This window comes from Amborella trichopoda, chromosome 7 (assembly GCF_054954075.1).
Source record: "Amborella trichopoda isolate Santa Cruz 75 chromosome 7, AtrichopodaSantaCruz75HAP2 v2.0, whole genome shotgun sequence".
NCBI classification, from domain to species: domain Eukaryota; kingdom Viridiplantae; phylum Streptophyta; class Magnoliopsida; order Amborellales; family Amborellaceae; genus Amborella; species Amborella trichopoda.
Window position 1 is genome coordinate 2704109 of NC_142342.1, and position 11726 is coordinate 2715834.

The window sequence follows — 11726 nt, forward strand, 5'->3', positions numbered from 1 at the left end:
AAGGGATTGTCAAAGAGACCATTTATCATTGGGAAAAGTTTATATAGAGCCGAGGCTCTAAACAATCAAATTTGAACCTACATCAAAAATTTCACAAGAAGAGGTTGTTTTGATGCTCAAGTATCCTCAAATTGATCATCTCGACATCAAGATACATGGACAGAGAAAAAAATGGATTTTAAGTGTTGGAAATAATATATTTTGTAACGTATTCTTTGACCGTCAATTTTCAAAATTTTCAACTGTTCATAGATCTGTTGATCGACACTATTTTTGAAGCTTTACACTTTATAAATAAAGACAAAAATATATTTTAAAGCTATCACAAAGATTTCCGGTATTGAAACCACATTTCTCTACACTATTTTGAAGGTAGGCTCTAATTTGATTGTTTAGAGCCTAGGCTCTAATTAGATACTAAATTAGATGGCTTAGGGTGAGTCATAAAGTAAGAGAATTTTTTTTTTGGAACTTTATGTATGTTCAATGGCATTTTTACAACCACCCATTTTGAAATTTAAGGGACAAGAATAATTGTGACTTCCATATAAAAAAGATAAATTATCTCTTTGTAGACAATCTCATTTTTAAATTTTCCAAGTTTTCTCAGTTGTGGTACTCGAGATTATTAACCAATTAAAATTACATTATATAAAATATTTTATTAAAATAATTGTATAAATATAGAGATTATCTATAAAGAGACTGTTTACTTTTTGTACAAGAAGGTCACAATCATTGTTCTCCTTTAGATTTCAAAATGGGTAGTTGTAAGAGTGTCATTGATTTTTCTCGGACTTAGTGGCTTACCCCAAGCCATCCAATTTGACATGTAATGAGTAGGAATAATTGTAACTTTCTTATACAAAAGGTAAATAATCTCCTTATAGTCAATTTTACATATATATATATATATATATATATATATATATATATATATATATAACTCGTATCAATATCATTTGGGTGTAGGTTGTATGGAGTCGAGTCTCAAAACAATCAAAGTAGAACCTACCTTCAAATAGTGTCGAGAAATGTGGTTTCAATTCTGAAATTTTTTTTGATAGCCTTAAAATATATTTTTATCTTTAATTATAAAATTTAAAGCATCAAAAATAGTGTAGATCGAGCAGATTTATGAAAACTTAAAAATATCGAAAATTGACTGTCCAAAAATACATTACAAGATGTAAGATTTCCAAAACTTGAAATCTATTTTTATCTCATGTCAATGCATCTTGATGTCGAGATGATCAACTTGATGATAATTGAGCATCAAAACAACCTCTTTTAATGAAATTTTTGAGATAGGCTCTAATTTGATTGTTTAGAGCCACGGCTGTATATAAATTTTTCCATACCATTTTTCTGTATACCGGTGAACAAAAACCATCCCTCAATACAAAGGGAAAAGAAAACCCTATGTAAAATGTTAGATCAATGAATTTTACCACTATTTTTGTTGGCGAAGGTCCGAAATAATTAGAGCACAAAACCACCACAAGAAGCTCCATCAAAGTGACGTGACGTGTAAAGACCACTTATCATCGCCTTTGTCTTGAGTCCTAAGTTCACTCCTTTACGTTGGTTGAGAATGTGAATACAACAACCTGCCGCCCCTAAAAAGGGACAAACCTTTTCAGAAAGATTCATCCTCTACTTCCACAAGATTCTTGGGATCTTACCTGTTTTTCCTTTCTCTCTCTAAATAGTTCTCTCTCTCTATTATTTTAACTTTTTTTTTTTTTTTTTTTTTTTCTTCCTTCCTTCTTAGCCAAAATTCTCTCTCTTCCCATGTTCTCCAATTTTCTTTGCCCTTTTGTTTCCTTGGCTCAAATTTCTTCTCACCCCATCTCTCAACTTGTTGTCTCATGTTTTTTATTATTATTATTATTATTATTTTAACAAAAAACCATCTATTTTTTGTATACGGATATCACAATCATTTCCATTCATATTAGATGTTAAATTGGATGGCTTGGAATGAATCACAAAAATAGATAATTTTTTTTTTAACTTTGTGCCCATTCAATGATATTCTTACAACAACCCATTTTGAAATTTAAATGACAAGATTTATTGTGACCTCTATGTACTAAAGATAAAAGAAAAAATTTATATAAAGTCGAAGCTCTAAACAATCAAATTAGAGCATACCCCAAATATTTCACTAGAAGAGGTTGTTTTGATGTAAAATATCCTCAAATTGATCATCTCGACCTCAAGATGCATAGACATGAAGATTTATTTTTTGGAACTTTGTGTCTATTCAACGGCACTTTTACAACCACCCATTTTGAAATTTAAGAAACAATTGATTATGACGTCTATGTACAAAAATAAAAGAAAAAATTTATATAGAACTGAAGCTCTAAACTCTCAAATTAGAGTGCACCTTAAACATTTCACTAGAAGATGTTGTTTTGATGCTAAAATATCCTCAAATTGATCATCTCAACCTCAAGATATTTGGACATGAAAAAAAAAAAAGATTTCAAGTTTTGGAAATAGTGTATCTTATAACGCATTTTTGGACCGTCAATTTCCAGGATTTTTAAGTTTTCATAAATCTGCTTGATCTACACTATTTTTTAATCGTTAAATTTTATAATTAGAGATGAAAATATATTTTAAGGCTATCACAAAGATTTCCGGTGTTAAAACCACATTTCTTGACACTTTTTGAAGGTGAACTCTAATTTGATTGTTTAGAGCCCGAGCTCTATATGAACTTTTTCCTATATAAAAAGAAACAAAATGAATATACAATTGGAAAATTGTTTCATGCGGACTGGACCGCATTTCTACAATACCCGGTCCAGTGGTATAAAGCATCCATCTTAAAGATGGATGCAATCAGGTGGTCCATTTAAAAACAAGTGTAACTAATTGTCCAAATGTTTTTTTAATATAACTACTATTTTTAGTTTTCAAAAAAAATTCATATTTATGATCTCCATGATTATATATTCTCTAAAACTTAAAATCAAATTATATTTAAAAAATATATTTATTGGCAAGCCCATATTTCTACAATATGTAAGCTGGCCGCATAGAAACGGTGTCCTAAGTAATCTATGCTCTCAAAAACGGGGAAATAACCTTACCCTTTTTTATAATAGCTATGTGATGGTGATAAATATAGATATACAATCAACTATATAGGGGTACCTTCCAATCGCTATCAATCACCACCCATCAGTTGATTTGATGGTGATAACTTTTGTGAAATAACCTTAACCCTTTTACGGGCTCAAAATAATTTATCTCGGTACGTCTACATACTTGGCGATGCACACTCCAACGGTTCGGATTCGAAGAAAAAAAATGGATGACCATAATTATATGTAGTGCCTTAATTTTTTACTTTTTAATTATTGGATTGACATGTGAAATTACACGTACCCAAAAAAATCTAAAAATTAACTCAATATAAATGAGTAGAAATTTATCAAATTATCCATAAGACAAAAACAATTTAACAACCTTACCCATATCTTTTTATTTAAATTTGAAATGCCCATAAAAATACCTATAATCTTGAGTTAACAATAATTGCAAATGGGTACGATGTTAAATACTTCATCTCTTATATGTATTTTGATGAAGTTTCCAAAAATAAATTGTCAAAAATAGTTATGATCGTTTTAAAATCAATTTGGTAAATTTATTCTTAATTTTTAAATATTTTTATAAGTTCAATTGACTAACAAATATACACGTCTAAAATTTCAAATTAATTCACTTTTATATAAAACTTAAAAGTAATAAAACAATTGTAATTGTAATTATTCATTTTTCATCTCATAATTTGAACCGTTAGAAAGATATTTATGAACCATTTTAGTATCCACATGATGTAAATGGCATACTTCTTTATACATTTTGCAATCAACATGTGAACACATTGGGGCTCTGCCACCCTGACCTCCCATGAACTAAGGGCCCATCGCTGTGAAACATTATTATATTTTTCTGAAGATAATTCCTTGAACCCTGGCTTAGAACACCAAATGGACCATATCTCCTGGGAGAAAAGAATAAATGAAGGATCTACCCATTTTATTTCATCGTTTAAGGTGGACACCTTATATATTAACCACACCCCTTAAAATAACATCCTAATTTTGAAAGGTGAGATTGGTACAAGGCATCATCCTTGAATAATCAAAGGAAGGCATACTTCAAAATTATGCTGAAAGATGCAGCTTCAGTGCTGGAAAGCTACTCTTAATTATAAATTTAAAGGTCTACAACTAGTATATATATATATATATATATATATATATATATATATATATATATATATTTGAAACAGATATTTTAGTTATTATATTATAAGATGTATTATTTTTATGATTTAAATTTTTTATTTTTTTTTATATCCGTACTTCTCAACGTTAAGATGATTAATTTTAAAGGTTTTTTTTTTTTTTTTTGTAAGTTAGGAGGTAAGTCAGTAATCATTTAGGCCCCAACCATTTTGTGAGAATGGATTCTGGGACTTTTTCATGAGGCTCATTGGTACTTTTATCAACGCCTCAATCTCTATTTTCAATATTTTATAAAGATATTTTTCCATAAAGGTTTTTCTAGATAAGCCTTACTTTTTTCAAAAAAAAAAGTTTATATGAGGATGTAACTACGGATGTACTTCAAAGGTCTATCGGTAAAGGTAGTTTTAATGTTGAAAAACCCTTTGATTGATCATCTCCATATCAAGATGTATGACCATGAAAAATAAAAAGATTTTAAGCTTCAGAAATAGTGCATTTTACAACATATTATCAACACCGTCCATTTTCAAGAGTTTCATATGTTTATAGATCTACTCGATTTTTAGTCATTTTTTAAATTTAAAATTTGATAATTAGATGTAAAAATAAATTTTCAAAATTATATACCATGATAAACTTTTGAAGGTGCACCTTACCTCTACACCTACAGGTGCATCTGCATGCGAACAGCACCCTTCAATATTATAAAATTAGACACCTCATATAAACTATTTCCACTTTTAAATATGCAAAAAGACCATTTTGCCCTTAAAACCTCGTACGTATCCTATAATCCAGGTTCATTTATTCACTCATTTTCGCGCGTTTGGTCCTCGTAAAAACTAATTCGACGTTTTAAAGTTGCAGAGACGTGTTTTTTTCTACTTATAGGGATTTATTGAGAAAGAAAAGGGGAAACTCTATTTTAGTTCTATAAGATACCTAGATTTCCATTGATTCTTAGGAAGTAGAGGTTGATATAAAGGTTAGTCTTTGGGGCTTGGATTGAAGACAAACAATTTTGAGTTCAAGGCATTATTATTATTATCTTTTGTTAAGTTAATTCATGGCTTATTTTATATAATTGGTTAAGTAATTATTCAATTTGCTTTCTTTTCCTTTGAATTTTTGGAATGTTCAGCCATTGTCCTGTTATTTTTAAGTCTTAACCTAGGGATTATCTGGTAAAAAGTATTGCCATTGCTTTGAGTTCTCTGTCAAAAGACAGTGTAGGTAAAAAATAAGCTCTTTTTAGGAAATTATATCTGTTTCAGGGTCTTAGACCCTCTCATTATAAAATATTTCCTATAAATATGTTTGCTCTGGTTTCTTTTCTCAGCAATTTTCTTATTCATTGACTGAAATATCAACTGCTCATTGGTGGTTTTCATTTATTTCTATTATAATTCATACCATCTCTTTGTGGATTTTTTTTTTTTTTTTTGAGATTAGTTGTGAAGATTGCAATGCTTTTTGGCCAAGTTTCTTTTTGCATGTTTTCTGGTTCTACCATGAGTTTTTACTATTTGTAGAAGATCTCTGTAATTTGATAAAATATTCATGCATTTTTTGAATTTTATATGAAAAATTAGCCAGATAAGAAGCAATAAAAGCAAGTTTTATTTTCTTCTCAGTTATAATTCATATTGGAGTTATTTTTTGAGTTTCAAAACAATATCAAAATTTGACTATATTTTCTTAGTTGATATCAAGAGCTTCCTTGTTTGAATCTTACATCTTATTCAAAGTTTTCTTTCTTTTTTCTTACTTTCATTGAAATTTGCCAAATTAGGTGGTATTTTGCGATCATGGTGAGGAGAATAGTAGATTTAAGGTCTGATACAGTCACAAAGCCAACTGAAGCTATGATAGCAGCCATGGCTAACGCAGAGGTCGATGATGATGTTTTGGGTTTTGACCCAACAGCTCAGAAGCTCGAAACCGAAGTGGCAAGAATTGTGGGTAAAGAAGCAGCCCTTTTTGTGCCTTCTGGTACAATGAGTAATCTTATTAGTATTATGGTTCACTGTGAGATTAGAGGAAGTGAAGTGATTTTGGGAGATCAAAGCCATATTCATCTTTTAGAGAATGGAGGGATTTCGACAATTGGATGTGCTCATTCAAGAACAGTTCCGAACAATTCGGATGGAACCATGGATATCAATCTTATTGAAGCTGCAATCAGGGATCCTACAGAGGCCATGTATTATCCGACTACACGGCTTATTTGCTTGGAGAATACACAGGCTAAGTATGTTTTCTCTTCTGGTTTGATGGCTGAATTTTAGGTAATTAAATTTTGGAGTTCTTATATGCTCTTATTTTTTCTAATGGATGGTGTATTTATTTTTTCTAATGGATGGTGTATTCTTGTGGTGCTATGTGTCCAATTGGATTTGAAGATTATTACTGTTTGATAGGCAATTATTTTAGTGTTTGATGATTTCTCTAGAAACCCATCAGAAATAAAGAAAAGAGAAGAAATAACGATTTGATTGGGTTTTCCTTTCTGTAATTGTGATTTTAGAATTTGCTGACCTTTTGCAATGTTTATGCTGAGCGTGCTTTCAATCTTTTACAATGAATTTCTTCAGTAACCTGTGATTAATTAGCAACTCTTGTATTGTGTCTAAGGCTCTAAGCTGAAATCACCTGAATTTCTGAATGCCACTTTTTGTAAAAGTAAACTTCAAATGCCAAATCAATGTATCTAATGTTAAGCCAAATTTCTTTGCATTCTGGTCTTCTGACCAATTTTATATTGCCCATTATTTTATCTGGCTTCTTAGCAGTTTGATTTTTTCTTTTTCTTTTTTGACATCAATGTATAGAGACGAAGGATTCAACCGAATATATTCACTTTGTTCTCAAATCATGATCTGGTGCTCAGTAAGGCTCCATTAGCTTACTTTTCTGATTTTTCTTAATGAAAATGACATGGTCTCAGTTCGATCGATGTTGCATACTCGGGATTACCAATGAGACCATGATAATAAAATATTGTGAATACCATTTGAATTAACCGAGTTAACCTCTTGTGGGCAGGGGGAAAATATTGTGAATATCATTTGAATTAATTTGGTTTTGTGCGCTTTTCATCATGTGAAGAAGATTCAATCTAATTATGATTATGTGTGCTCTTCAATATAGATATTTATGGACCTAGAGGTGTTTTAAGATTCTGGAATTGGGTATCACAAGATCCACTCTTTTCTGGTTGTGGGGTAGATGGGATCCTTGTATTCCAATCTGGTGATTTGGCTTTTGGGCTTTTGCTCTCATATACTTCAATTATTATTAATTTGCGTCCGAAACTGTATATGGTCTTCAGATTTCTGTGAGAGCCTCCATAATGGTATATTCTTGTTTTTCTTCAGGTTTTGGTATTTGTTAGAAACAGCGTATTTCTTGATCAAATCACAACAAAAAGATGCTGGGTCCATTAGAATGTGACTCCTTTATGTGACTACTTTTTCAAATTTTTGAAAAATAAAAAATTTAAAACTTAGATTTTACTGCAAACATTGAAGGATGGATACCTTCCTCGCATTTGAGTTCTCATTTGCGTGAACAAGCTAGTTTCTTGGATCCTTTGCTGATGCTCTTTAATGGTTCTCTTGCAATTGAGTATCTAGCAATGTTTGCCAATTATGAAGATAGTTCTTTCATTTTTGCTAATTTCTGTTATTAAAATATTAAAAAAACACCAGAGTAATGATATATATATTTCTGATAAAAAGGGACCTATATCAAAAGGGTGCGATTTGTATAGAGCCGAGGCTCTAAACAATCAAAGTAAAGCCCACCTTCAAATAGTATCAAGAAATGTGGTTTCAATACTGGAAATCTTCGTGATAGCCTAAAAATATTTTTTCATTTCTAATTATAAAATTTAAAGCTCCAAAAATATTGTAGATCGAGCAGATCTATGAAACTTGAAAATAGTGAAAATTAACGGTCCAAAATGCATTACAAGATGCACTATTTACAAAACTTGAAGTCCATTTTTTTCGCATGTCCATGCATCTTGATGTCGAGATGATCAATTTGAGGATACTTGACCATCAAAACAACATTTTCTAGTGAAATTTTTGAGGTGAGATCTAATTTGATTGTTTAGAGCCTCTTGCTCTATATAATCTTTTTCCATATCAAAAAGACTTGGTTCTTTGATGGAGAGATATGTGCTTGCCACATTTTCCATTATTCAACAAGGATGACTTCAAGAATGGTTGCTTGATGATGGGCTTTTTAGGATGCATAATAATGCATTTGACATGAAAAATGAATTTTCCTGTCTTAAAAGACTCTCTCTTGCAGGCCTGGTTAGTATATTTGGATCAAGATTACCCATCTAAGTGGTTATTTTGAACCTATTTAATTTGGATTGGCCAAATTCGTGCCTTCACTATGATTTTGGCGTCCTTCATGCATGTTTTGCAGCTTTTACTCTAATGAAATAACACATTCCGATTATGTTACCTTGTTAGATCAATTCTACAACTGTTTCTCTAGTTTGTATGACTTGGAATAATTTTTTAGCATTGCCGTGGTTGCACCTCTGCTATTTAATATTTGATTGCAACACTGCAGCACCGGTGGTAGATGCCTTTCAGTTGAATACACTGATAAAGTTGGTGAACTGGCCAAAAAACATGGATTAAAGTTACACATTGATGGAGCACGCATTTTCAATGCATCAGTTGTGAGTGATACTTCATTACTGATGTCTGGATTTTTTAAGTTTCATACAGAGCTTTGAGTGAGTTTTGGTGCGACCAGATATGATAATGATATTTTTATTGCCAATTCTTTCAGATCCTTAGTATGCTGCTTTTCCCTTGAGAGTTCTTTTTAGCTGTCTCATTTTTCTTTTGGCTATTATTTCTCTCATGTTCTCATCTTCTCCACTTATTTATAAACATTAGAATGTCTTGACTTGTTTAAGCTTTTTAACCTCATTCCTCATTGGCCTACTTTCAAAGGTGAATCGCAGTCACTAAATGTAAGTCTTAACAACAAATTGGAGTTTAGCTTTTGGTTTATCTTTTTTCTGTTGATAATTAAAATTTTCGATTCTGCAGCCATGTGTCGATTTGATGGTCCTTATTTATTTACGGCATTGTTTGGATCTTTTCTGTACTAAGAATTGGACCATTTGCTTCTCCTCTGTTTGCAACCAGTGAAATATTTGAGATAACCTAGTAGGATTTTTACAATTTTCTCTTCCAGATTGTTCTATGCGACCATTCTTCAAGTATATGATACACAATTTTGGGCATTTGTACTCAGAATAGATTATTTCTGACACTAATGATGTTCATTTGCTAGGCTCTGGGGGTTCCTGTGGCTAGACTTGTTCAAGCTGCTGATTCAGTTTCGGTATGAGCTAATCTAGTGCTTCTTCGCTGAAATCTTTTCACTTTAAATTTCAGCTAATATGATGGTACTTCATATGATGCACTTTTTGACTTTCTTTTAATATTTAGAATAAACTTTAACCATTCTTATTGTTTTGTAAATTTTCTTATGCAGAAATTTCGTCTATTACTTTATATTTCTTGGTTTATGCAACAGAACCACTCTGCAATGTAAAATTCTCCCTTCATTTTATGCATAAATTAGGTGTGCTTATCAAAAGGTTTGGGAGCTCCAGTTGGATCAGTAATTATAGGGTCGAAAAACTTCATCACAAAGGTATTACTGGTTTATATTCAATTGTGTAGTGCACTTAGATGCTAAATATAATATCAACGCAATTGTACAAAGCGATTGATAGGCAAAGAGGCTGAGGAAAACTCTTGGCGGTGCAATGAGACAAGTCGGGATATTGTGTGCTGCTGCTCTCGTTGCGTTGCGAGATATTGTTCCAAAGCTTGAAGAAGATCATCAGAAAGCAAAGATCTTAGCAGGTATAGTGGTTTCTGATAACTGTGAACTATGGCTATTCTTCATCCATGAGATCACTTTCATTGTTACGATGAAATTCAATTAGCGACACGAAAATTAAGAAGCGTTGGTGGTTTGCAGAAAGTATGCATCATACAAAGCTTACTATAACTTTTTAAAGTTGTTTGAAGTTTCATTTTACTTCTACTACATTTTCATTTTTGAACTTTTTCAATTTTTTTCCTTTTTTTAAATATTTTTAAGGCCTTTTGGCCCTATGCAGGACTTGGCTGAGTAACTCACCTCCTCACCTAGGGGGGAGTTCCTTAGCTGAGGCGAGTCCCGGCATATTGATTACACGGCTTATAACTTACATATGTGCAAGTAAAATTAACAAGTTATGATCTTCTTGGCTGAGATGGCAGAGTCAAATAGCCTTATAAAATGAATTAGTACCCGATGTGATTCCCTTTAGCTTTGCAGATGGCTTGAACCACGTCAAGGGACTAAAAGTGGACTTAGCTTCAGTCGAGACGAACCTCGTAAGTGCCGGTTAGCTTTGGAGCCTTCTATCTTAAACAGAGCGATCTTTGTTCTAAAAATTCTCTTTTACGCAGGTGTTTTTCGAGATTACAGACAAAAGGGTTACTGCAGAAAAATTTTCACAGGTTCTGAATGATCGTGGCATACTCGTGCTGCCCATAAGTTCATGCAGGCATGTTTTTGCTCTCTCTCTCTCTCTCTCTCTCTCTCTCTCTCTCTCTCTCTCTCCTGATTTTGCTGATTTACAATTGCAAATGGACGATGGAGATGAGCCGCTGTCCTGTTCCAAGTCCAATTCATCGAACAGCAGCTGACCTCCACCATTGATCATGACAGTGGATTGCCCAGTTTGAGTACCCCACGCTATTCAACTCCCAATCAGATTCAACTTCACTATGTAATTTGCAACTCACATTTAACGGCAAAAATATGTAACATGTGACAACTGATTGTTGCAGTATTAGGATTGTTTTGCATCATCAAATCTCATTCAGTGATGTCCAGTACACCCTGTCATACATAACGGTACTCTCTCTCTCTCTCTCTCTCATTGATACTTTGTTTACTTAATAAAAGAGAATTTATCTATGCCATCGTAACAAACATATTCTTTCATAATTTGTGCAGCAAGCTGTGATGGAGCTTGAAGCTGAAAGGCTTGAGATATGAAGCATTGGGAAAGGCCTTGGAATAATCATTCACCCAAGAGAATGTTTATACAAATATTCAGTGCCTATATCTTGGATGAAATCTTGAGTAAATGGTCAATGTTACAGATTAATTACAAACACTGTAGTGAGTCTATTTCATTTCTGCTTGTTGCAGCTTTGCCGTCCCAGATAAATACTGATTCGTATGCTGTCCCCCTCTCGGGTTTGATCTGTCAAAGGTTGGGTTTTTAACGGAATTCGAGTCCTTATACAAGAAACTTAAGGAAAATTGTTTCATGCGACTGGACCGCATTTCTACAATATGCGATCCAGAGGTATAAAGTATCCATCTTAAAGATGGAGGCAA

General features: G+C 32.4%; 1 protein-coding gene across 7 annotated transcripts; it reads left to right on the forward strand.

Moving 5' to 3' along the window:
• The first annotated feature begins 5087 nt into the window (after positions 1-5087).
• On the forward strand, positions 5088-11553 carry LOC18447136 (low-specificity L-threonine aldolase 1). Of its 7 annotated transcripts, none has more exons than XR_016059448.1 (10): positions 5088-5262; positions 6070-6528; positions 8871-8982; positions 9609-9659; positions 9903-9974; positions 10047-10189; positions 10650-10708; positions 10784-10881; positions 11168-11234; positions 11337-11553. XR_016059448.1 is itself a non-coding variant. In XM_006857238.4 (10 exons), exons 2-10 carry the CDS (start codon positions 6086-6088, stop codon positions 11376-11378), a joined length of 1077 nt encoding a protein of 358 aa, XP_006857300.2. In that variant the 5' UTR covers positions 5088-5262; positions 6070-6085; the 3' UTR covers positions 11379-11553. The 7 variants fall into 7 exon arrangements, 6 of the variants coding, with proteins under 6 accessions (XP_006857300.2, XP_020530962.2, XP_011628096.2 ...); XM_006857238.4 differs by having other exon boundaries at positions 10057-10189; XM_020675303.2 differs by lacking the exon at positions 5088-5262 and adding an exon at positions 5277-5364 and having other exon boundaries at positions 10057-10189.
• The last annotated feature ends 173 nt before the right edge of the window (positions 11554-11726 follow it).

Coding starts and splice junctions, on each gene's coding strand:
- LOC18447136 (XM_006857238.4), top strand. CDS start 6,086: ATGGTGAGGAGAATAGTAGATTTAAGGTCTGATACAGTCACAAAGCCA. Junction 8,983..9,608: donor GCATTTTCAATGCATCAGTT/GTGAGTGATACT, acceptor TTCATTTGCTAG/GCTCTGGGGGTTCCTGTGGC. Junction 9,660..9,902: donor AAGCTGCTGATTCAGTTTCG/GTATGAGCTAAT, acceptor TGCATAAATTAG/GTGTGCTTATCAAAAGGTTT.